Below are 26,657 nucleotides of genomic sequence, written 5' to 3'. Positions count from 1 at the left end.
CTGCTTTCAGACCCCCAACTGCCGGATGCTTCTGAACACAGCTAACCTTTAGGTCCTTCAGAGGCTTTTTGTGGATGGAAAAGTCACTGCTACATTTGGGTGTCGTCTGTTTCATCAACTTCTGACAAGACAAAGTTAGGGTTGTCATAGCCTCTCTTCATCCTGGCCCTGGCATCTTTCTCATTATAGAGGCACATGGCACAATGAGGGGTCTCCACTTCCACCGTCTTACCAAAGTTATGGAAATCCACTCTGTATTTCCCTTCCTTGGTCTTGGATACAATAGGGACGAAACGGTAGCCCCAAAGCACCTCTTCTGGGACATAAGATGTGCGGACCTGGCAGGTTGCACTGGTAGATTCCACTGTGCCATCTAAAAAGACGACCAGCTCAAAGTCCTGCTGGGAAAGCGTCTCTGCTGCCATGTGGAAGAAAGGGCTATTGTGGTCAATAATGTGGTAGATTGTCAGTGGGGAGATGAAGAACAAATTTTCGTTGCCAGCATCAACTACAAAGTTGATATTGGTCTGATCCAAAATAATGGTCTCTCCTTCAGGAGTTATGGTTGTCTTCAGAAGCTTGCCATATATGTGACTGCCAATCAGAAGGCTCTTCCTAAGATTCGCTACTCGGATGAGGAGGCAGAGCTTCCCGCCACGCTTGCTGATTACCGCATTCTTGCTGAATGTAATGGTCTTTGCACGTTTTTTGGGTCTAGAGATCTTGGCTAAAATGGCACCACACATGAAAGAATTGATGATCACTCCAAGAATAGACTGAAAGATAAGCAGAAAAATGGCAGTGGCACACTGTTCCGTCACAAACCTGAATCCGTAACCTATGGTCACTTGAGTCTCTAAAGAAAACAGAAAGGCTGAAGTCATGCCATTAATGTTCTCCACACAAGGAGTACGGTTGTCAGGTGGATAGAACTCTGGGAGGTCCTTATGAACATACGCTACTACATACCACAGGAGACCAAAGAGGAACCAACTTCCCAGGAAGGCTGTGATGAACACGGTCATTTTGTACCTCCATTTCAGGTCAAGCACAGTTGTCCAGATATCCACGAAGAATATAAACCTTGACTGTGCATCTACATTGCCAAACTCAATGTTACACCTTCCATCTTTGGAGACCAACCTTGCTCGTTGCCGCGAACGCCCAAATATATGAGTGACAAACCATCTTCGAAGATGTTTGAACATCCTTTCTGTCAGTGCCTTGATCTGAAAACACATTAGAGAGGTTGGTAAGATTATAGTTGTTGACATGGTAAAGTAAGTGACCCACATACAGACCCAAATACCTTTGAAAAGAAAAATTCTAAATCATCAAGCTTGTTAATCATTTGCACAAACCAGCTCGTCTGTTCTGGATACCAGAATAAACCATACATATCCTCTATGTATGGTTTGACATGTAGATGCATAGGAAGTGGGAAAGACACCAAGTGGAAAGTTACTAACAGACAGTATGTTCAAGAATTTCCTGACACCAGTCTGTCCCACAGGGCCTTAAAAATGGAGTGACTTATTATAACCTGTGCTTTTATTCACTGGATATTATTATGCAAATCATGTCTGTGTTAAAATCTAACCTGCTGCTATATAATAATTTTTATAATATCATAAATCTAGAGGACTGTTCATATTTTTGTGGCATATAAAAATAAGTAACTGAAAAAGAAAACTCATCAATATATCAATGTATCAATATATCCACTAAATTGCCTTGTTTTCCCCTACCAACATACCAAGGGATATTCTGATTCAATTCATATCTTCTTTTGTGAATGAAGGCACTAAGACTCAACAAGTTTCAGTGACTTCTCCAAAGACATAGACCCAACACATGGCTGGAAGTAGCATACCGGCTCACTGCCTTCATTTTAGACCAACTCTAGGCATGCTTTGGCTCATTTCTCAAATACCCTATCCTAAAAGTGTGCATCCCTAAAACACTTGAAGACGTGAAGACACTTGAAGGTTAAGTTCCCTTTGATTGCTTTCAGCAGAGCTCATAGCCCACCAGGTGATCTCAGAGGTTCTGTCTGAGGTCCTATATACCTGCTTCTACTCATTCTCCGTGTTCTGCCAAGATTCCCCACTGACATAGAATGAGGTGATCATTGATATTCCAAATTATCAACTGGGATGCAAGCTGATGAATGTTGACTTCAGGGATGTTCTAAGGAGGTAGGACCATGTTTAATCTCATTCCTAGATCCCACTGTCTAGTTCAGACTGGGTGCTTACCACTCTCTCCATCAGTGTATGTGAGATAACACACAGTAACAGAATGCAGTCACTTTCAGAACAATGTCTGATCACAAGTTTCTTATCAAGGACAGGTGTGTGTGTGTGTGTGAGAGAGAGAGAGAGAGAAAGAAAGAGAGAGAGAGAGAGAGAGAGAGAGAGAGAGAGAGAGAGAGAGATTTCCAGTAAAAGAGTATTGGGGCTTTCCCCAAAACAGCTAACAACAGTGAAACTCAAGGGTCTTAAGCCTAGAATACCTCTTCCCCTGCCTCACCCGACCCCTGAAAAAAATCAAGGTGTGTCCATTGTGGTTAGCACTGTCTTTGTGGTTTTTTTTTTTTCATTAAATGCAAAGATATTTTTAAAAATAGTTCTGAAAATCCCCCTTCAGAAATGTGTTTGCTCATAAGAACTAGGAAGCGAAACCAGCTTAGTGACACATTTTAAACAAAAGTGATATCCCTCAGTGTCTTGTTTCTGGCCTTCACCCAGGTAAACATACACAGTGGCCACACGACGTGGAAGCTTCGAGAAGAAACCACAGTCATGGTGGTGTTTTAAAATGTGAAGGCCAGGCTCTAAAAATAAGAACAAGAGTACAAAGAGAGCCAGATAAGCCCTGCACACACTGAGAGAACTCTGTCCATCCCTGTCTGACCTCAAGTCCCCACGAGTCAGACTAGAGGATAGCCCCAAGTGAAGCACAGAGGCCAAAGACTTCCTCCCCAGCTACTCCCGTCCACCACACATGCACCAAGGAGCAGCCTGACCCATACTCGATGGTGACAGATACTCCTGTCCAGGCATGTGGAAGCTCATGCTTCCTCACAGGTTCACTCTTACCTATGACCACTTCTAAGGCCAGTATTATCCATGGAACCCACACACTCTTCACTACACATTACAATTCAACATGACTTCTAAAACATCAACTTCTGAGCTTTTCTTGCCCTCCACCATTCTCTGCCCTTCTAAAGTTTGATTTACTTTGAAGGTGAAGGGTATTTCTGTAAAGCGAAGACATGTCCCCAGTAAATTTGGGTTCTTCATGACTGTGTGAGCAAAATAAACCATTCACTTCCTGGCCTCGCGAGTCCTAAAACAGGAGCAGGCAGCGGCCCATAGTGCTTTCCCGACATGGTCTGCACTTACCAGGACTCTGAACACACTCCGATCTGAAGCATCCATGCTGGGCAAAGCAAGCAAGTAGTGCTGTTCGATGTTGTCTGTACAAAGACTGGTTTCTTTTAGGCCCACCTTAACGAATCTTAAGCTTCACAATGATGTTTACTAGCATTAGCTTTCAATGGTTAACTCAAGAGTGGTGTTGTGTGGTTTAAACCAACACAAGTGGCTGTTCTCAAACCAAGCCTGGAGTTAGGTATATATATATTTTTTTCACACCTCACATGGCTTGAATACCGTCATGCTAAGACATGACAAACCACCAGCTGAGGTCCTGGGCAGCAGATGTGGATTGGATGCCAGCATGGCCCCCCTCTCCTTTGCCACGCTCTATAGCTTGCTTCCTGTTCTCCTAAGTCATGCCAAATAACTTTTGGCTTAGAAACAACTAGTTATCATCAATCTCCCAGTCGATTTTCTGACCCATACTGAATACTAACCTTTCCAGGTGATCACAAAGATACAGGTGGATAGAGAGTCATAGATGGGAACATGTTTGCAAGACAAGAATAAGATCACACCAGGAAGAAACGAGATCACATTAATCTCCCTATACAACAGCCACTGTTATGTAAGAACTGTGAGATATTATGGTGAATTTAATCTGGAAAAACTGGAGGTTTACTGGGGGTAAGCTTTACACATACGGGATTAGCCTACAATGTTGGTTTGTTTGTTGAAGGAGTGAAGAGAACTAAGATAGCCCAAGGAAACAGGTAAATCCATCCACTAACCAAACCCATCAGTCACACAGTAGATCTGCTATTATTCAGATCCCACTTTGCTTGGACTGTGCCATTTAATGTAACCACAGACAGAGCCAATGTGCGTTTATGAGCGACTGGGCAATTAGAGATTATCATTGGTGTCTTAGGTTATATAATGTGCCCCAGCGTTTAGGTTCCTTTCTATTGAAATCAGTAAATCTTAATAGCAAGCAAAGGGCTTCACATTAGCTAATATTTACCCAGGTATCCTTGGTGGCTGGAAAAACAACTGGATTATATTATTGCTGCTTGCTCTTTATGCCCTAGCCTTCTTATTCTGTAAATAGGACATTTGCAGAAAACAAGACTTTGCCCTACACTTCCTGCTCACTGGCTGTCTGCTTATTCCTTAGGATTTGAAAGATAAACACAACTCATCCTATACTGAGGGTATCATAGTCAAATGGAGAGGTGAGCTGAGTGCGTTGCAACCTACTGTAGTTTGTATAACCCACCCCCCAAAACAACTTCTCTACACGATTTCTCATTAGCTACGGATCTGACTGCTGAGTATATGTTTCAACCAACTGCACACACCTTTCTGTATATATTAACATATTCATCTATCATTTGTACATGGTGATGTGTTGACATTACTGTATCAGCCAACTGTGCTAGACATCACAGAAGCATCATGTGCCTGGCCACATGGACACCATCCTCGACCACCTGCAGCTCTCAGGTGGCCTAGAGGAGATGAACAGATGAGTCCCTAAGTGAATAGACACAGAGGGTTGTTACTGTGATCTGAAGCAGCAGGTACCCTCCAGGGAGTGCTTATTGAGAACAGAACAGTAACACAGAAGCCAGCCTCTAAAGATGTGTTAGAGCCACAGGTAGCAAGAAGTCCACAAACGAGTTGTGATAAGTAAATAGAGGGGTGTGTACATAAATGTTGAGAGCTGGTGGTTACCCATACTGCCATTAGCTAGCTCCTCCTGTAGGAAAGCTATCTTAGAAGGGGCATTCCTGTGTACTACATTTAATTGTACTGCATTTAATTGTGTGTGTGGCCCAGGTATGAGTAACAGAAGAAAAACAAGTTCATGGGAGCAGAAAAAAGATCCAGGAGAACACATACTAGAGTCCTAAAGGAGCTTGGTACAGCCTAGGGTTGGAAACTCAGTCAGGAGTCAAACTCAGTGTTGGGGAGCCATTTCTGCCTTTGTTACAGACCAACAGGATAAGCTTGTCTAAGAAGCACACCCCCTCCTATCAGGCTCCAGAGACAATTCATACTTCTAAATCAGCCCAAACACCACTGTGTAAAGGTCCTTGAAAACAAACATATCTTCCTTCAGAGTCTCCTTGATGCTGTAAAAACACACTCTTCATTTGCACGCAGCATCCACTCCAACAAACTGACTCTTCTCACGCTTATGTTCCTTGCTAATACAGAGGTTGTTTTGAGGCATCCACCCAAGAACACTTGGAGCTGGAGTTTCCTACTGCATTTATCACTCCACCTCTTTCCTAGCCCTGGCTGTTCAGTGGCAGAAAGAGAGGAAGCTCAATGTTTGTATTACCCATAAGTTTGAATTACCGAGGCTATTGTGCCTTTTAACTAAAAATTTTCACAGCTCCTACACAAGCTCAGTTTAACTGGAGGATATTTCTGGGAGTCAAGTTTTCATGTTGAGAGTAGGAAATGTGATCTGGGTGACCCAGAAGCAGATGTCAAATTGTTTTCTCTAGTCCCCTAGTAACTCTGATGCAGAGGAACTTCAAGTTTCTATGAAATCATTCTGCCTTCTCTCAGTCCAAGAATAATGATGTCAACAAACGTCTCAGGATCTTCCACACTAATATACCCCTGGGATTCTGGTGCATCTCTCTTGTGTCTTAATCAAGAGACTTGAGCACATGCTCTGCTTATTGGCCACCTACTAAATACCAGGTGCCATGATAGGAACAAAAGAGGAATTGCTTTGCAGCTACACCCAAAGAGTCACTCAGTAATTGTCATGCACCAAACTAACATGTCTCAAGTTTGACCTTTTGAGCCCACCTTAGCTAAAGAGAATACACATGCAGGCACGTGCGTGCACACACATGCACATACATACACACACACACACACACACACACACACTTCTGTAGAGGACTTCCTTTTTTCTGTGAAAGTCAGCTGAGAATATCTGAAAACAGTCTCCTAGTCGGACCTGCAAACCTACAGAGCCTGTGGAACCTCAAATTCTCTGACTTCCTGTGCTTCCTCTACACTGTCCTGAGACCACAAATTTGCAGACTTTTGACTGGGCATGTTAGAACTTACTTTTGACATCCTTGTCATAATTGAGCATCTAGTTCAGTGATTCTCAGCCTTCTAATGTTGCAACCCTTTAATACAGCTCCTCATGTTATGGTGACCTCCAACCATAATATTATTTCATTGTTTCTCCATAACTATAATTTTTCTACTATTATGAATCATAATCATAATGTAAATATCTGATATATAGGATATGATATGCAACCCTCCAAAGCAGTCAAGACCCACAGGTTATGAACCGCGCTGCTCTAGTTCATTTAGAGTGGTTAGTTGGATTTACTCCTTCTCAGCCTCATATCCTAGGTATGTAACGGGGCATCTGAACCCCATGTCTTTGTCAGGCTAAACTGGGTAGTGCATGGGGAAATATGTCACTGTTGAGGGCTAAGTATGCTTCATGACCTCTCCCTCAGGAAACCAGAGTAGCCTATTCAGGATGTGAATGCAACATAGACTTTCCTGGGTCCCTCTCTGTTTCCAGAAGGGAGTTTGGAAACAAACTAGAAATAGCCATCTGGTCTGGTGGTATCAGTGCCTTGACAGGCACACAGTGCTTCGCAGGTACCTCAGAACCATCTCTTTGCAGCCTATTATCTGAATGAGTTGGTGTGTTTTGCAAGGGAAGCAAAACATAAGAAGACAGGAGACTTGGGGTGAGATTGTTCCAAGAGCAGGCAATGATCAGATGCAACTTGGCAAAGTAGAAGTGTTCCAGCTTGTAGTCCACGGGCCTGCGCTTGAACTCTAGCTGGGCTACTTAGTGGTCAGGTGAGCCAAGAAAATTGCTCTGCTTTTCAAAGCCTCAATTTCCTCATCTGTGAGATGGCTCTAATATTTTCCTTCCAAATGTCATATAGTAGAATACTCAAAGCCCATAGTGTATGCAGCAAGCAGTGGCAATGGATATTCATGGTTCCCAAACTGAAACAGAGCATCAGTTTAGCCATATATCACTGGCTCTCACCACCATGGACTACCACATGGTCAAACGATAACTACACCAAAGGAGAAAAGGCTGGTGAAAGGGGAGGACCGTGTGTGTGTGTGTGTGTGTGTGTGTGTGTGTGTGTGTGTGTGTGTGTGACTGGTGCTGGCTTCAGAGCCTACTTCCTGATAGGAAGGGAAAGCCTAGGAGAGGTAAAGATGATTTCAGGAGAGACTGATCAATAATAAAGGCAGAAGCCTCTTCCCAGAGAAGAGAGAATGGGATAGAGGAAGGGAACGATGCTTAGCAAGGTTGATCTGAGGCCTGGTGCCTAGGCACAATGCTGATCTTCTCTGCCACATCAACTAGCTAGAATGTGCCCCACATCACTGCTGTGTACATTTGTTCTCTGAACAGGCAACCTCTTGCCTGGTAACCACAATCGGGTTCTGATGGACAAACAATGTCACAGACATCATCGACGCAAGCGGTCCGCTCACCATAGGTCTGAGGAGTAAGGGTGCTTGCTATGTAAGGATAAAGGACTTGAGTTCAAATCCCTAGCACCCATAAGAAAAATCCAGGCATGTAACCCAGTCACCCAAAGGCTTCAGGGTGGAGACAGGCAGATACATGTGCTACAAATGGTGAAAAATGACACTCCTGGCTGCTAGCTGGCAAAAGTCATATGTGCATTTGGTTTGCTTTGCTATGAAGATGTGAATAATAAAGGAAGCTACCAAATGGTTCATGAAAGGCCACTGCAATAATGCAAAGTCTGCAAGTTCAGATTCATGATGCTGTCTAGGTAACTGGTTTGTGGGGTTCACTGTGCACCCTGAGAGAATCACAGCTCTCACAAGCACACTTCTCCTGTGTGGCTTCCCAGAAGATTTCCTAGTGCACCTCATAACTGTTTCTTAAGATCCTCTGGAAATGGTGGCATGTCATAACTATGCAGAGAAGGATGCATAGTCTCTACTTTATCCAGAGTTTTTCTTTTAATAAGTAGTACTCACCAGGGTCTATGAAGATGGTAATATAGAATAGAACTCTGAGGCGGATGGAAACTCGAAAGCACAATAGTAAAGCTTCCACGACTTTTTGTATGCAATCCTCTTCCTCTCCCTCTTCTTCCTCCTCCCTCTCCTCCTCCTCCTCCCACTTCTTCCTCCTTCTCCTCGTCCTCCTCTTTCTCCTCCTCCTCCTCCTTCTTCTCTTTTCTCCCTCCCTTCCTCCCTCCTTCCCTCCCTCCCTTCCTTTCTTTCTGTTTTTTCAAGACAGGATTTCTCTGTAAAGCCCTGGTAGTCCTGGAACTCACTTCTGTAGACCAGGCTGCTCTTGAACTCAGAGATCCACCTGCTTCTGCTGGGATTAAAGGTGAGCTCCACCAACACTCTGCACAATCTTCATTTCTAAGCCCATGAGCACAGTACTTGACCAAGAGAAAACTTAGCTTTATTACTACCTTTGAGTAGGCTAAGCCTGAGTTGGCAGGGAAGAAAGCTAAAAATGGAGACCTGGGCCCCAAAATGGATGAAAATAAAGCACCCTACCCTTGAAAAGTGAGAGTATGGGAAGGGTGGTAATAAAGAGCCCCAGGGTGCCTCTCTGACCAGCAGGAGACACTGCTGCACGCTGTGTGTACATCGCCCCCTAGAGTACAACATAAGTAGTGCTTCTCTGATAGGGACATCTTGGGGTTCCAAAGACAAGACCAGATGCAAAAGTCTCTTACCTGTATCCTTACATTTAGATAGTTTTGAGAGCCTGAGAACTGAGGTTCAGGAATGTTAAACAGCTTGCACAAGGTCACAAAGCAGAAAAACAAGCATGAAGATTAGAAGAATCTTTGTCTTTAAGCCCCATAGCACACTCAGAAAAGCTGTGAAAAGCAAGAGAAGACAAACATGCTTTCAACACCTGGTTGCTGTGGGCTGGAATGGTGGCTTGGCGCACGTCACTCTGCTTTGTGTAAGAAATCACTCAAATGGTCAGAGCTGGTAAAAGATCAAAAGGGAACATCTGACTAGTGGAGAGAGAAAAGGCTTGTGTCAAGAGTCTGTTCAGAAGCACCAAGAAGAGAGTAGAAGGGTAAGGGGCAAGGGTTCAGTAGGGAGGGCACAGGGCACACTGGTTTGGATCTGAGGGTCACTGGTGCCACACACTGTGCTACTCAGTGTCCTGGAGAGCTCAGAAATGGTAAAAATACAAGTAGAACTAAGAGGTAACTGTGGATGCAGGTGAAGACTTTATGACATCAAAATTTCAGTTTCCTTCCACAGGTTGCATACTGGAGCTGACAATGACCTGCAGCTGGAGGAATGGTGTCCTCCATTTGGAGATGCCAATAGATACCTACAGGGTTTCTGTACCTCCATGAAGCAGGATTTCACTCTGATGGTGACAGCAATGGCAAAAGGATGAAGACTCGCACACACACTCCACCCCCAATGGATGGGAGAACCTGCTGGTGATACGGAGCTGAAACCACTGCAATGTAGCAGAGGGCACTGTCTTGGCTATGGAGTCAGTGCTAAGTCATGCCTAGGCATGAGAATGACATGAAGACATGTCTTCTTGGTGACAAGAAGACAGACGTATGCAGGTGGCAATTCATCCCTGTTGTGCTCCTACAAATGGAAGCCAAACAACGCCCTCTTCAAACCTTCCTCACATGCTCTCTCTTCTGCTGGGGATAACTGATGTTCTATCTCCACCACCCTCTCACACATACCTGACTTCTTGGCCTCAACTTCACCAACACTCCTAGCAAACCTGAAATGTCAGCTTGACCATGCCTTTCCCCTGTGATGTGTGATTGCAGCATTTTCATGTGTTGAACAGTCATTTCAGTATACATTTATTCTCACTGATTTGAGGGCATTAACCCCAACTCTGTCCTCTGTGTTGTTTTAGCACCCAGTTACCCCAGCTTGGCAGATCAAGAGGCTTAGTCAGGATCATTTTCCAAGGAATCAAGTAGCTCCAGGGGAGTACAAAGGACTCACAAAGCTTCATCCTCAAAACATACATAGTAGCAATGTCAGATGGTAGGCTCTGGAGTGGTAACCCTCAGTCTCTGTGGAACCTGGGTGGGCAGGTGAGTGTGTCACGGAGACTGCCTGAGAAGTTCTTCTGAGACATCACCTTGTTCAGCTCCCTGGTGGCCTGGGTGTCCAAAGATCAGTCAAGTTACTGGCCTTTGTCTAAAAAGGAGTGATGCTTCTCATAATCAGGTATGAATGGACCTGTGTCCCCATCAGACCTAACTGCCTCTGGGTTTGGTTAGAGGCAAAGATCCAGTGAAAAGGATACCTAGGAATGCCCAACACACCAAACCACTGTCTAGAGACATGGGGCAGCTCTCTACAGAATCCTGGGTATAACCCTAAATAGATGGGCCAGGCCAGACTCTTCCTTCTACATAAGGAGAGCCAGAAGGACCCACTTTGCCTCTCATGAAACTAACTCAAATTCTCAGACTTGGTCCCAGTTCAGGCTTTCCCAAGAGTATCTGTCCTAACAGCAAATTCTGCTTCCTAATAAATTTAGGATTTAAAATTAAATTAACACAATGATCCAGAGGCTTTTCCTGGTCTGCTGGTCCCTTGATTCCTCTTCCTATTACGCAGAGAACCCCTGCAGTGGGCATGCCTGGCTATATAACCTTACACCGAAACCAGTGTACATTCTCAGCAGGCAGTATAGGGACAGAACCTGTGGAGAAGTCATGTTACACACTCAGGAGGATATTAGATGTTTAACAGAATCCTAGAGTGGATTATTTTATAAAGTGAAGAACAATTTTTTGCAAATCAAATAATCACCAAGCACTCATGTATCGCATAGTAGTGCGTGTTTGGGTGGAGGCTGTTATTCTGGGAACTGGACACATCTGTAATGACACTATTCTTAAGTTTCACATGTCAAGCCACCCACCTCAAATGGCATGGCAATTTCATGAAAGAATTTAAATGTTTATAACAACGTGTATTTATTACGTGCACACAAACCCTGTTATTAGTCTGACCCTTCTGGTTCTTAGTGGTTTGGGTTCTATTACATCAACTTGGCCCTTTCAGCCCAGAAATAAATGGATTCCATGTGGGCTAGAGCCCCAAACATTGCCTGCAACAAGAACTATGCTCTGCTTTAAAGAAAACATATAGAATTCCAAGCCTTGACGTTCCTGAGAAGGGTAACCATCCACTAAGGCCTGGAAAGGAGGAACAGGGAAAGCCGTATCCATGTCCTGCATCCACGGACGACTGGCTAAGCTCAACTTGATGCACATATGAAGTTGGAGGCCTTTGTGTTTGGAGGGAGTGTGGGAACACTTCTGGTCCCATATTTTACCTGATGTTTTCTATTTTCTTGCCCTCCAGTCCCATCGAGTCCCCAGAGCAGAATGTGACAAGTAGGTTTGAGGATTGGAATCTAAAGGTAGTCATTTATTTGCTTGAACACCGGGTGCTGTATAACCACTGAATGGGTCAGTTTCTTCAGCTGAATGAGGACATTCAGACATACCTTATGGTCAGACAGAGCTACAACAGCCCTGGGGATAGGAAGCAATGGAACCTAAGCTTACCTTACCGAGTCCTGCCACTCCTGAAGGAATAGAAGGAATGGAAGGCACAGACCCAGGGACACCATTGTCTGCACTGCCTTTCACTCTGGGCTCCTGCGAACCCTGTCAAGGGTGCACTTCATGGAGCTTCCTGAAGGGTAAAGAGAAGGACACAGCTTGAGGTAGCCCATGGAACAGCTGAGGACCAGTCTTCCCGTAGCTTCTATTGCTGTGCTCCAGGGAGCCTTCAGAGGTCAATGATTACCCATTTGGGCTTGAGCTCTGCCAAGCCATCAGAGTTACATTAATGGGGAGGCACGACATCTACTCTTCCACATCAAGGTGCTTTCTGGGAAAGCCCTGGGGCTAGAAGGAAGTGGAGCTCGTAGTCTCTGTAACCCTCTAGTTGTGTGCCACCAAGCTGTTCTCCGTACATGCCCAGATCACCTCTTTGGGCCCTTCTTTTGGGTATTTGGAATGGTCCCCTCCTTGCTACAGGCAGAACCCACCTAGGGAGCTCTCTGAGAATGGTAACTGTCACAGAGCCTTCCTACCCTATTCCTTCTATGACTACAGAATATTTCATATATCCTTCATCTACTTTGTGTCTGTCATTGAGATGAGAGAGACAAACACAGGGTACATCCCTCCACGACTCGTGGACAAACCCAGGCTGGCAAACAGCCCACTGCAGTCCCAGCTCCAGAGAGACCAGCAGGCAGCAGCTGACGCAAATTCACCCATGCCTTTCCTCCATCTCCAGGTACAATGACCTGGAAAAGGTGAAAGAAATTCCTCTTCCTTTCCTCCTATTCGTCCTTCTATCCTGATCAGAATGAATGAGGAGAATGTCCTCGGTCTCAAACCTCACTGGGCTGCAACTGTTTTCCAATGGCTTTGGTATGGAGAGGATTAAACGAAATGTACTCATGTCTTTCACAAACACTTGACTCAGATGTTTATAGCAACGTTATTCATTACAACTTAAATGAGGAAGCAACTCTAGGTGTCTTCACTTATCAGTAAGTAATATGGCGCAGCTATAGAATGGGCTATTATTCAGCCCTAAGAAAGAAGGGCTGTCTATTACATGTACACTACATGTGTACACTACAGCATGAATGAACTTTGACAGCATTATACTACACTAAGGTGGCCAGGAATTCTACAATCCTTTCCAGACATGTTTGGAATAGTCAAGACTATACAGAAAAAAGTTAGACACGTCGCTGCTCAGATATTGAAATGACTGCTATAGTTCTCTAGAGGTAAAAAAAAATGGTTTATGTATTGATTGTGGTTATTGCCATGAAGCTTTATAAATACATTACTCAAAACAATTGCTGAAGTACACTTCTGATGGTGGGATCGTATAATGGGAGTTATATCCTGCTAAAGCTGAGAACATACACTATGTGCCTGCAACATAGTAGGGGCACAACAAATTTCTTCCCACCCTCACCCAGCTTCTATTCCTTCAGACACTTGATGGGACCTCAAGTGACCCTGACATCACCACCACCACCTCTACCACCACCAAATGTTTGATCATGGAGCAAAGAAAGCAGAAAGGGTCAGTCATTCTGGGCACACTTCTTTCTATGCAGATAGATGCTCCCTGGCTGTGGAGGCATTTCCTCTCTGATCTGTGTTCTCCCAGCCATGAGGAAGTATCAGGTGCAGCAGAAGTGGAGTCCTAGGTCTCCATCAGGCTACACGGGATGAATTCTGATCTAGAATTTCAGCTCCAGGAGCTAGTCTGCTACACCCAAGGCTGTTAGTTAGGGCTTCAGCTCCCACTAGCACACCAGGCAAGCCTTATGGGCCCTGACCAGACCATAGAGGATGGGAGGATGTTCTTGTGGATGCGGCCTGCTTACTGCACTGGATGTAGGCTTTCCACAAGAGCTTGCTACACCCTGCCCCATACATTATCATCTCTGGTTCTTTCTCTGCCTTTCTGTTCTTCGTCACTTAGGACTTCCACTATTTCTACCATTTTATTCTTTGCCCATAGCTCTTGTATTCTGGAGTTAGTATTTTTTTTTATTCCCAGTCAGTACCAACTAAAAGACAGCCCCAAAGTCCACACAACCACTTAGAACTGCTCCTTACAACTGGAGAGACCATTCAGCAATTAAAAAGCTTGACTGTGCTTTCAGAAGACCCAAGTTTGATCTCTAGCACCTATGTGGAAGTTTAAAACCACCTGTAATTTCAGTCCCAGGGGATACATCACCTGTTTCTGGTCTTAGGAGCATATGCACATAAGCAAAATGCCCATATACACCAAATAATAAAAGAGTTTGTACAAAATTTAAAGAATAAGAACAGAACTCTTCATTGTTCCATAGTTCCACCACTCCATTCCCTCCCCTGCTGCCTACTTCCACCCCACAAGACCTCAGGAGAGAAAGCACACTGTGGCTGGTGATGGGCTCTTGCTGCTGCAGAGGGTAACATCTGGCAGAGGGATGGCCTGGAGTCCAGACTCAGGAGCTAGTCAGTGGACAACAGGATCTCAGACCTTCTAGAGGCTGACCCTTCAGATAAAAGCAAGGCTAATGTCATTGGATGCTTCCTGAAGAGTGTCATTATCAAGAGTAGTAATGCAGGGGGTTGGGGGAGGGCACCACCTCTATGTTCAGCAGACAACCTTTTAAGAGAATCTTTGAGCAGGGCATGGTGGCACATGCCTTTAGGAGTCAGAGGCAAATGGATCTCTGTGAGTTCTAGGGCAGCTTGGTCTACAGAATGAGTTCCTGGATAGCCAGGGTTACATAGAAAGACCCTGTCTCAAGAAAACCAAACCAAATAAACAAAGAAGCAACTAGAGCAGCTTCTGCTAAGATTCTTGCTCTCTTTATTCCACCCGCATGTTCTTTGGTCTCTACAGACTTTCACATAGAATACTACTGGCTTTGCTCTGTTTTAAACTTTTTAAACTTTTAAACCTTTGATATGTTCATAAATGCTAAAAATGAGTGGGTCTTTGGTAATGAAGGCAGATGCTCAGAAACATGTACATTTCTCGTGTATGACTTCAACATGTATGAGAAGTCTGTGTGACAAATGTCATGCCACTACATGTTGTAAAATGGAAGCTTAGCTTAAGAAGATGAAGGAAGGCTCTGAAGTTCATCCAGAGTGCCTGAAGAACTTGTGCTCCTTCCTGTCATGCATCCTTCTCAGCATTTACTGGATTTCAAACATGTGATTTTCATACTGTTCTAGATATTTGCCTGGCCACTAGTTACCTGAGCAACTAGACCATCTTCTCTTCCCCCTGGTCCCTCTGTTAGAGAGATCACTGAGGCCCCATAGGTGGTGTTGGGTACAAAGTAGTGCTAGCACTCAAGCCTCTACACACAGTCCACTGACTTTCACTGACTTACTCATTCAAGAAGCATTTGTAGATAGTTTGTGCTCCTTTAATCTTAATGCTGATCACAGCTTGGGCCTCAAAACCTTCAGGAATCAGAGAGCTAGGAATTTAGTTCCAGCTGAGCACAGCTGTCAATCTCTTCACTATTCCTAGAGGTTTTCCTACTTCTCGGGGGAGACTTAACAAGGTGGGACCAAACAGAAAGACCAAGAAGAAAAAAACTCTCTGGACTAGCAGAGGAATACAAAGGAGAACCTCATACTGAAACACAGGCAAAGCACAGCTAAGAGAGCCAGAGACACTCCATTGCACTTTATTGACAGTTAATCTGCTAGTGTGGTATATTCTTCTGGCTACAGCTAGGGTGTGTTGAATTGACAATGAATAAAAACTATGGGAAAAACATATGTTAGAGTTCTTTGAAGAGGAGAAGAAACTGGATGCATTAAACTGGCTGGAAAATCCTGGATGTTCCATAAACCTCTCTCGGATCTAGTTTAGCCTCAGAGTAATTTGGGGACAGATCAGAAGAATGACATTTACGGGTCTCAATTTATCTAAGGCACTCTCCATGCTAAGCTCAAGAATTACAACTGCTGTGTAACACTGCATTGTTAGCTGTGGTTACAGCTCTCAATGGGTAAACAGGAGGACACCAAAGACTACAAAGGCCAAGTGAATGAAAGACATTCACAGAATCAGGAAACTGGGCACTAACCTACCATAGGACTCAACAGCTGTGAGCTGGGTCATGGTGTCATTATTGGGTGAATAATTAAATGAATCCCTAAAATGTATCCCTCCCTAGCTCCCTCACACAGACCTGAAGGCTGGCAGTACATTCTTGGCAGGTTGCCCTCTCACACATGACTACAGGCCCACTGTAGCATTGGCTTTGGAGACTTGATCCCTCCTTGGCAGGACATCACTGCAGAAGGCAGGAGCAGGTACTTGGTGACTGACTCTTCCTACTCTGCCTGTACCAGAAACTGAGCTTAGTAGAAATTATTCATTCAGGCCTCACAGTGATGACCTGGTGTGGATATGCTCAACTGTGTTGAACAAGGGAGGGGACTGAGGCTTAGTGGGTGACTGCTGTTGATTGGGACACTCACTGGGGACCAAACCTAGGCCTTGCGTCATGCTAAGCACTACGCTATGGCTAAGCTCCAGATCGTTCCACCCACCCCACCTCCCTAGTTCCTACCAATGCCACTCCCTCTGCCTCCCAGAGAGGTTAAATAGCTCCTATGAGGCAGAGGATGGAATCTTAGACCCCAACCTTGTGTCCAAATACAAGTTCCCTCATTATTCGACCAACAATTTGGTCAATAAAATAAGTGAATTCTAACATCCACAGTGGAGGCAGGGAAACCTGAGGAAGACTGGTCCTTCACATCTCTCCTGTCTTCCTTTCCCATGCTCTCTGATGCCTTCCCTGGTTTTCACTGGATGCCTGTCATATACAGGGAACCCTGCTGAGAACTGGGAGGGAGCACCCATTGTCAGGCCTGGTATTTGGGGAGGAAGAGAGAACTGGACATAATATAAAAGTGACCCAATAAACACTGTGATGATAAATTGTAAGAAGGACTAAGGAATACACATGAACTAGAAGTGGCCTTGAGAAGACCAGTAAGGGGCCTGTGTGTATTTCCTCCAGGAAAGGAGCCAGTGGAAGATCTCAAGTCATGCCCCTGAGGCTGTGAGAAATTCTATATGCCCTCTTGCTCTTTTTCTCCCCCTCCTCCTTCCCCTCCTTCTTCTCCTGCTCCTCCTCCTCCTCACTACCACCATCATCATCATCATCATGATCATCATCATCATTATCATCATCACCACCATCACCATCATCCTATATCCTCTTTTCTCCCTCTAGATCCTAGCTGTAGAAAACAGAATTCACTTTAGTGGGATTATCAGGGGGAGTCTCTGGTCCTAAAGACATGCACTCATGCAGACAAACATGCACATACACAGAAATCTGAAAAATAAAAATAAATTCTTAAAATAAAATTAAAAAAGCAGAAGGGTCTTCATTGGGTAAATAGTTGTCAGTTTGGCTTGATTTATTGAATGTAGCACACTGTTTTTAGTCCTTTAAGTGTACAGACAATGAAGTACATGCCTTTAGTCCCAGAACTAGAGAGGCAGAAGCAGGTAGATCTTAGTGAGTTCAAGGACAACCTGATCTATATAGAGAGTGCCAGGACAACCAGGAATACATAGATAGATCAACCACCTTCCATCTTATAAAAAAGGGGGAAGTATGCAGACAATGTAGTGTCTCATCTCCCTATATGTCTCTTGTAGTGTTATAGTCTCACCTCAGGGAATACACAGGAACCAAACTATGAGGCCTTTGTCTGCTATCAGGTATCTGGAATCTATTGGATATCATGTGCCCATTTAGAGGACTTTATTTTTTCAAAATCGATTAAAGTTCTTATAATGATGTTTGTATCTTTTTAAGAAAGCTCATAATTTTGTGAGATATGTCAAAAACACTCTATATTTTAGGATCATTTGAGAAAATAGGTAGGTCCTGTTCCATTGAATATCTGGAACTGAGAATGGCTGTTGTATCCAACAGTACTCAGATTCCCCAACCAGCTCTTGGAGGGGATAGATGCAGGCAGAATGAGCTGCAGGACCATTAAGTGTGTCTAGATGTGGTGTATCGGGTTTTTACTTCTGTTGATGGAAAGATTATGAAAGATTTCTGTTACTTTAGTTTAATAGAATAATCCAAGGATGGGGCATTGTTAATTGATTGGGGACATCTTCTTAAAAGACAGTGGTGATTTCTGGATATTTTTTCCAACTAGGGCATAAGTGTGGATCTTTTCTACAAACAATGAAAACACACACAATAGGTAGCTTAGAATATTTGCTAGTGATTTACCCAGAAAGTCCAGTTGGAAAGCAGTTTTAGGATTAGTGCTCTCCTACTCTGTCTGTGCTTTCAGCCCATCAAGCATGTGGTTTAGCCATGCGGGCCCACATTCTTCAAAAAAAAAAAAATTTCCACCTTAAGGTTGTGGATCAATTCTGTTTTAATTATAAAGGATCCATCTGATCTGAATGGATCAGAAGTGAAGAGAAGTTTGCTGAAAGTTGAGGCAACACACTCTCCCCAAATCCAGAGATGCCTTTAGTCATCAAGACAGGAACCCTCTGGTCATCCTGATGAGCAAGAACCAAGCTTTGTCTTTGTGTCTATAGAAAAGGTATGAACACCTCTTCCAGGTGTGGCTTTCCTTTCCTTTCTTTAAATATCAGGAATGATCTAGATGAAACTCAGAAAGAGACCTATATTTTGGCACAGTGTATTATAGAAAAAACGTTAAGTTCCCTTTAGAACACGGTAAAATATATTAGGTAATATTAGGTAAACATGTTTTAAAATCATAGAAGCTCACATCATGAAGATCTAGTATTAAGTTACAGAAAAAAGCACTGACTTCATCAGCTGGTGTTAGAAACAGTCAGAAAATGCCGAAGAGGTACAGCACAACACTCCTTTTTTTATAAAAGACACCTGAGTTAGATCAGCATGGAGACAGCAGGAGACAAGGTACATCTGGAGCAAGAACTGATGAGCCAAGGAGTGTCATAACTTAGGAAAATAGAAAAAAACCTGTAGCCAGGCACAGAAGTGCATGTACAAAGGGAAGCTGTAGGTGGGAAAAATGGCCTCTGCCCAAGAGATGGGAGTCCAGGCCTTACCACCAAAGAAAGACAAGGAAAATCCAACGTAACCAGGCAAAGACTCCAAAGATGTCCACAGGGTCTCATTCTGCACCATTTGGCTCCCCCATCCTTATATTTCATCAGATGAATTTAAAAGACACTCAAGTGTAGTGTGTAGGAGACAGACTTTATTTCAGGTAGTGGTAGAAAACAACAGAGTTTAATCAAGTGAAGCATCCCCAAGAGAGTGGGTCATGATGGAAGTGGCCACTGCTCAGATTTACATTACATAAAGTAGTCTTTATATTCCTTTGAGTATGTTGGGCAGCTTCCTGTGGGGCAGGTTTTTCTAGGTGATTGACACAAAAGGAACAAAAGTAAATAATATTTTGAGGGAACGTTGGAATATCACACCTGAACCCTAGGTAGAAGTTAGAGCTCAGAGTCTATTCTTTGAACCAGCAGTCACTTCTGTCGATAGGCTTCAACAAATCCTTCAAGCTCCAGTAGTGGTTTAAATCTTTAGGAGATAATTGTGATGCTTCTATTTCTAGTGTTACCAGGGAAACATGAGGTGGGGGATGGGTCCATCCTCAATGTCTTCCAAGTCTGTGAAGTCTAGCTAGTTACCTAACATTGGCAGCCCTCATGCCTGACCCCTATCTGTGTTTCCAATGAGAGAGAAAGTTTCATGGAGCAGAACTGTCTTCGTACTTTACCCAGGCCAGCAAGGTACGGCTTCCTGAGGGTCTTCCAGCATGATCTTATCTCTGAACACAATTCAAACTCTATACTCCATGCATAACTGTCGGTAGCTCAATCCCTCAATAACATGAGAATAAAAGGTTGACTGGGCAGATAAGCATGAGGCTGGATCCTCTAATCTTTCTGAATATCTCATCATTGAACTTGATTCCATGGTTCTAAATTTTATGCACATTTTTTCCATGAGACACTAGTAGCAGTCATTCACATTTGCCAAGTTCACTCTTCAAGGACAAATGGCTGATCTGGAAAGAGCCAGAAAGCTCCCAAGAATTTAATCAAGGGCAACGAACCATAAGACTTCCCTTAGGGGCAGTCACCTGAGAGAACTTTGCTTGCCCTAATTCTGCAAAAAATACACCATATTAACCTGTTGCTTTCAAATGGTGTTTGGTGCATATTTAAATCACCTCCCTGAGGATCAGGCAGCACACTGATATACACCGATAAACACAATTCCTGAATCTGAGCCAAAAACACAGTGTCGGTGCAGTCGGAGGAGAGGGTGACACACTTGGAGAAGTCTAAGAGGAAAGTACTTTATCTTAGAGAATTGAACAAGAATCTTCTCTCAGAAGCAAAGGTGGTCTCCATGGATCTAAGTAGTATGCAAGGCTTGCAAGCATCCTGCATGCAGAACAGAATAGAGAGCAAATAGCCATTCCTTCTTGGGGCACTGACTCCACACAGAAGCAAGAACAGAGTAGACAGCCATGGATGCCTGGTCACTCTCTCCTTTGTGTGATGAAGTTATTGATCTCAGGCTTTGCTGGGAGAATTCAGCTTCTTTTTCTTGTGGTCTATGAGCAAGTTACCACCATACTATGGGCCTTAGTCTCTTCTTCCATGCAATGGATAGACCGGGCTCAAAGATTTAAGGCAATGTTTTGGGGCTGCTTGTGACAGGATGCAGCCAGAGCACTTACAGGCGTTTTGAGGAGCAAGTAAGTGAGGCACAGTGTTTGGGGCTTGTCAGTACTTCTGAGGTTGCTTGTCACTTGCATCATCCCTGGGTTCTTGCTGCTATTTCTGAGATGTCTATTATTTTTAATTCCTTGTGTCTATGTCTATGTGTGTCTATGAGTATATGTATAGGTCTGTCTACATGAGTCCAGGTGTCCCTGGAGGCCAGGGGCTAAATCCCTCTGCGACTGGAGTTGCAGGCAGCTGTGAGTTATCCTGTTTGGATGCTGGTAACCAAACTTAGCATCTCTAACAAAAGTGGCCCATGGTCTTACCACTGAAACCTCCCTCCTGCTATTTGATGCTACCTCTTTACAAAGCTTCTGGAGCTCTGTAGATCAGTCTTGCTCCCCTTCCAGTGTGCTGGAAGATCCTAACAAGGCCGTGAGAGGACTTGGATACTGCCTCTAATTTCCTTCCATCATAGCCATAATATGGATGGCTCAGGCTCTTCTGGGCTGGAGCAGGGAATCCATGCCAGGGCTCCCATGACCTAAGTCAACTTTGACTCTTGCTGACTTTTCCAACGCTTCCACATTGCTTGTATCCTCTACTCATTTTTTTTTCCATTGAAGGTTTTGCTTGTTCATATTCCGTTTTGTTTTTCCAGGGTCCACACCCTGCTTTTCCACTCTCAATGTCCATTACCCAGAAAGCCATTCTTTGCCCTTTCCAAGCAGAGCTAAGGTTCATGAATCATGCATGCTCTGTGCTCCGGGAGGCAGAATAGACTGGGAAGATCCTCTCTTTACTCCCCACGGTCTGTGCTACCTTTTTTTCAACCCATCAGGGTGGGATGATCTTATCTAAAAAGACAGATCCAGGCCTAGATGTGAGGGTGGAAGGAAAAGCAGGAAATCACAATCTTCCTTCCTTAAAGCCCCGGGTTTGCCTTTTCTTAGACATTACAAGAGCTAAACTAGAGTCACTTTGGGTTTCTGTCAGGACCTTAAGGGTCAGTTTAGTTTGAGGGATGAAGGTCCTGAGGTAGCTGGCTTTACAGTGGCTGTCTAAAGTAGGCCAGCACTTAGAGCCAAGATCACCGAATTTCATGACGTTCTGTATTGTGGGACCTTACTAAGCATCTCAAAGCCAATGTCCCCCACCTGAAAGGGCATGGGATAAGGGATGAATGGGGGTACTGGGGTCCCATGGAACCCAGATATGAATCCTAGCTCTGCACATACCAGTTTTTTGGCCCAGTGCTTCCCAAACAGGGCACTCTGAAGGATGTCATGGGTCTCAAATGCTGACTTGTGTGACTTCAAAGGTTAGTGATGACCTGAGGGAGTATGTTCAACAGCCTCGTCCTCGTACACAGCAGACCGAACAAACACCATCAAGCTCCATGGAGCCAAGTAGGAAAAGCTCAAAAGATATTACCTCAACCTCCTTTTACCACACTGTTGATAGGACCCAAGCAGCATCATTCCTGGGAGGAATGGTCCCTTGGAATACTCCCTTGGTGCTGACTTGGGCAAGTTGGAGTAGGTAGGTTTACTAACAGAAGAGCCTCTATCATTCAGCAATTGTGCTGTACATCCTGGCATTGTCTCAACTTTAGACTGTTGTGTTAACTCTCTGCTGTGACCTACAGTGCCACCGAGGGATTAGTCCTCTGAAGCCAAACTGACTATACATCCACCACAATGCCTCACTTCAACCTCAAGCACCCAGGAGAAAAGAGACCGGCTGCAGCTTCTTCCCAGACAACCTTGCATTTCAGAGATGTGGGCACAAGGTGAATCCACTGCCCAACATGTCTCTCACTGCATCTCTCTGAAGCTGCAGCCCAGATGGAGGTATGAAGATTAAGAGGAAGGAAAATGCTTATTGCCATTCAAACCTGCTCCCTTATCAGGTGAACCTTGGGGAACTTGTCAGGTGTCCGACTTTACTTCATTCTTCCCTGTCCCCTGCGAGAGCCAATCATCAGCTAGATCTCAAGGATTCTGTCTCTTAGTGACCTCCTACCTCTTTCCCAGCCTACCTTGCACTGAAACCCTCCTTTCCACAGAGACTAAGCTCTTCACCTCATCACCTCTTATGAGGCCTTTTGTCCCACATACCCCATGGCTTCTCTTGTCTTATATTACACATCCATTCTTACCCCCACCCTACTGCCACTGGCTTAATGCACCCTGCATGTGTCATGCCTACCTGCCTTTGTGAACAATATTTCCCTATTCTGGAATATTCTTTCTCTTGCCCCCATTATGTACCATCCTGTCTACCTAAGGCTTTTAGGATAATGCTATTTTTGAAGTCTTCTATTAATAAAGTACAGTGTGCTTCACTTGCAGTCAGCCATAATTATATGATTCTTCACAGTCCCCTCTGTGGAAGCCCCAGGCCACACACACTACACAAGGAGCCTAGACTGTAAAGGCCAAGTCACCACACTAATGCTGTCAATGACATGCAGTTGTCTGGCCACACAGTGTGTCTCAGGACCTAGCACAGTTCCCAGAACATTCTAAGTTTGCTTATTGTATGCTTGTGGGAACACATAGGATGATTTAAGGGATAGCAGGCATAATGTTAATGAGTGTAAAAAACAAAGAAAAGACAAGTGTCATCAAAAGCATGCTTGATTATAGAGAAAGAGAACTCCAGTGTTCGTTAGGGGAGGATCAAAGCGCTGGGACATATAAGTCATCGCAGAGAAAGTTCTGTAAAGAGAGCTTGGGAAGCCATCTATCCAGAGAAATCCTTGAGCAGAGGAAAGGCAAAACATGTGAGTCACAGCTGGATCTGTGGGAAATCAGCAGGCTGTGAAAAGACCCAAGATAGATTTCTAACCTAGTACCAAAAACACCTGGCAGAGAAAAGGCAAGAGACATGCATGAGGGACTCTGATTCAACTTTCCAGAGCAGAGCATGTGTGGCCATGGTAAGCATCCCACATTATGATCGCTTTTAAGACTTAGACAAAGCAAACCAAAAGCCACCAACATCATCAAAGGTCCAAGACTCTGTCGAGAGCAATTCATGCTCTCTGCTTCTTTACAAGCTCAGTCTTCAGCCTGAGAGGACTTGATCACTTTCTTGTGTAGAAGGAAACCCATCTCCATGAATTGAGTGTCAGATAAAAGAAAATGGGAGGTTAGAAAAGAAAAAAAGTTAGAAAAACTCTATTTTACCATATAATCCTATCCTATTGTGACTTGAGAAGCTCGTTGATTGACTTCGTGGGAACATGGTCATGTAAAATATCACGTAGGATAGAGCAGAAGGCTAATGAGAAACCCCAGAACCTTGGTACTGTGCCCCTCCCCTAGCATAGAAGTGTCTCGAAAACCCTTGTCTACCTTCACTTCTTTCCATACTCACTGTGTTGTGCTCTAAGTGTTGTAGCTTGCCCTTTGCCTAAATGTTCATTACAGAGGACCACCTTCTTTTGAGTAGCAATGAACAGAATCTGTTAGAGACAGGTATTTGTAGAAGGAGCCCTGTGCCTGTCAGAATGTAGAGAACAAGTTGGCATCGCCGACCACCCAGAACATTTGTCAGAACAATATTTAGGGAGCTGAACAAATAATGACAGATCTAAATGCCTGCACTGAAAATGGTACAAAAGCCCACGAAGTGCTACGTTGAAAAGCCAAGCACTTGCCTGAGACAAGATGTGGTAGAACCTGCAACTTGCCTTGGCTACACTAGACTTCAATATTATCTTTATCCTCTGCTTTCAAGGCAGAGAAGGTCTGAGGGAAGTTCTACTATTAAACAAGGTGCTGTGTTCAGGATGCTCAGAGGCAGCCCGGTGCTTATCCTCTAGCCAAGAGAAGACATGGCACTGGAATGATGCAATTACACTCAAGCAGACTTCCAACCTCAGAGCTGTGAAGTGGCCAAGGAAGGCAGAATGTGTAATCCTTCTACTAATCCACCTGCAACTAGCAGATCAAAGGCAAGAGGTGATTTAAAACCACACTCTTATCCCTTGGGCCGGGAGGGACAAACTTGTCTCCGTTACAGGTAGGGAAAAAAGAAGGGTAAGCTTACATGAGAATTAACTAGTATTTCAACAAAAGGGCAGTGAGATGTTTGTCCTCTTACCTCATGGATTGCTGGGGTAAATGTGGAGACAAACGTTCATTTTCTTGGTCCCCAGTCAGGTGCTTGATGTGAGCAAGTCCCTTGCACCTTTGATTCAAGAGTTTAGGTGCCCCAGCTAAAGGTGCCCAGTGCCTTGGGTTTTATGTCTGTGGGTCAGCTTAGACTGGCTCCTGACTCATCTATATGCAGCAGTTCTCAAAGAACATGGTTTACTTTATAACCGGATCCAACAAGTGTAGGCGTGGCATTAAATGATTGAGATACACCAAAGGTGTTGCGCTGCCAAGATAATTAAGAGAGACTAGTTTATGGAGCCAGAGCTTGGAGTCAGAAGGAAGGCCTTCTAGTGTGACAGTGTCCACATCACGTAAGTAAATATATGAGGGCTAGAATGCTCCAAAGTGGGAATTCAGGGTCTTCAAGGAGCCCCTCCAAAGTATCACCTGCCTGGTGACTCACTCAGCTATCCTAGAAGGTCGGGCTAACCTGACCTTCCAATGGTCCTTCTTTGTCACTATAGGTATACAGCAAAGTTGGTCTTTATAGCACAGACTCTTGAAGAGATAGATCGTTGGTGGCAGGGTTGAGACCCCATCCACCAACTTCTGGTGGAGGCAAATTACCTAGTGTTGCCTGACCTTAGAAGTCTGTGCTGTGAAATGAGATAACGCAGGAAGTGCATTGGTATAAGTGTATCCCACCCTCTATAGGCACCCAAACATCTGATCCTAGACTCCTTCTAAGTTGTTGTTCTAGGTGCCTCTTTAGGTTACGATGTCCTCTCAGAACACTTCTTTCACCACTCATCACCATCAGAAGCATGGGGAAGCTGCCATCGTACAAGAGAAATAGTGACCATAGGAGCATGATCTCATTACCTGACAATCAGGAAACACCATCCTCCACTCAGGAGTGGAACCAAGGTAACAAGTTCTGCTTCTGGTCCAAGAAGCATCTCAGCTTGGAGATGCTGTGCCAGCAGCTCTGACACCATAGCTACTGTATAGCCGTTTCTTCCATATCGAAACATTCCACCAAGAAGGACAATAGATACTCACAAAATTCACAAGAGAATTGCAAGACACACAAGGCCCCTCCTCAGAGCTTTGTAGATGGAAAATAACTGCTAGTGGACAGGAGACTCTTCAGGGATGTAGCTTTCATCATGCTGATGTCAGTGATGAGCTGGCAATATTGTTAGAGTGGGCTTTTGGGTAATGCAGCTACCCGAGTCACCTACACTTCTATAAGTAAGCTTCATCTACCCTCCTAAAAATAACCCCAATATCCACATTGGTTCATCAAGTTAGACTTGGGTGAAATTGTTTTCTTTTGTGCTCACTAGTGTCCTCTCAGGATTGGACAAACTTTTGTTAATGTATCCCCAGGAAAAGTCATACAGAAACTGCCTTATAGAATAGAACTGACACGTAATTATATTTACAGCAAAGAGATGAAATGGAACTTGATCCAGAAATGCTTGAGTAAAGGGTATCAGGCTTCAAATACTTACATGACCAGCTCATGTCATAGGCAAGGAGGAAGAATGTAGTAGATCCTTGTGGTCTTACATGTTGAGATGTATTTGATAACAAGATCATCTTAAAAGGTGGAGTCTGTAAGGGGTGGTAAAGTCATGAGGGCAAAGCCCTCAAGAGTGGTATCCTGACCTTTGTAGAAGGGCTTGGTGGAATGAGTACAGTATCTCGACCTTTGTAGAAGGACTTGGTGGAATGGGTACAGTATCCTGACCTTTGTAGAAGGACTTGGTGGAATGGGTACATTCTCTGCTGTGAGAACAAAGTATCC

At 44.2% G+C, this 26,657-nt stretch overlaps 1 protein-coding gene and 1 long non-coding RNA gene across 3 annotated transcripts in view; one reads left to right on the top strand and one right to left on the bottom strand.

Annotated features, from left to right (window-relative positions):
• Kcnj1 (potassium inwardly rectifying channel subfamily J member 1) lies at positions 1-24,939 on the bottom strand. 2 transcript variants are annotated; one of them, XM_031344404.1, is made up of 2 exons: positions 24,849-24,939; positions 1-1,229 (listed from the first exon to the last, which is right to left on the bottom strand). In XM_031344404.1, exon 2 carries the CDS (start codon positions 1,206-1,208, stop codon positions 90-92), a length of 1,119 nt encoding a protein of 372 aa, XP_031200264.1. In that variant the 5' UTR covers positions 1,209-1,229; positions 24,849-24,939; the 3' UTR covers positions 1-89. The 2 variants fall into 2 exon arrangements, with proteins under 2 accessions (XP_031200264.1, XP_031200263.1); XM_031344403.1 differs by lacking the exon at positions 24,849-24,939 and adding an exon at positions 3,411-3,446.
• LOC116072838 overlaps positions 19,662-26,657 on the top strand; it is a 30,765-nt gene continuing 23,769 nt past the window's right edge. Inside the window, exon 1 of the long non-coding RNA XR_004111565.1 lies at positions 19,662-19,790. This is a non-coding gene — a long non-coding RNA (uncharacterized LOC116072838). The remainder of the gene's footprint in view (positions 19,791-26,657) is intronic.

The sequence above is a fragment of the Mastomys coucha genome, unplaced genomic scaffold (assembly GCF_008632895.1).
Source record: "Mastomys coucha isolate ucsf_1 unplaced genomic scaffold, UCSF_Mcou_1 pScaffold23, whole genome shotgun sequence".
NCBI classification, from domain to species: Eukaryota; Metazoa; Chordata; class Mammalia; order Rodentia; family Muridae; genus Mastomys; species Mastomys coucha.
Note: the sequence above shows the minus strand (reverse complement) of the source record. Positions and strands in the feature narration are given on the sequence as shown.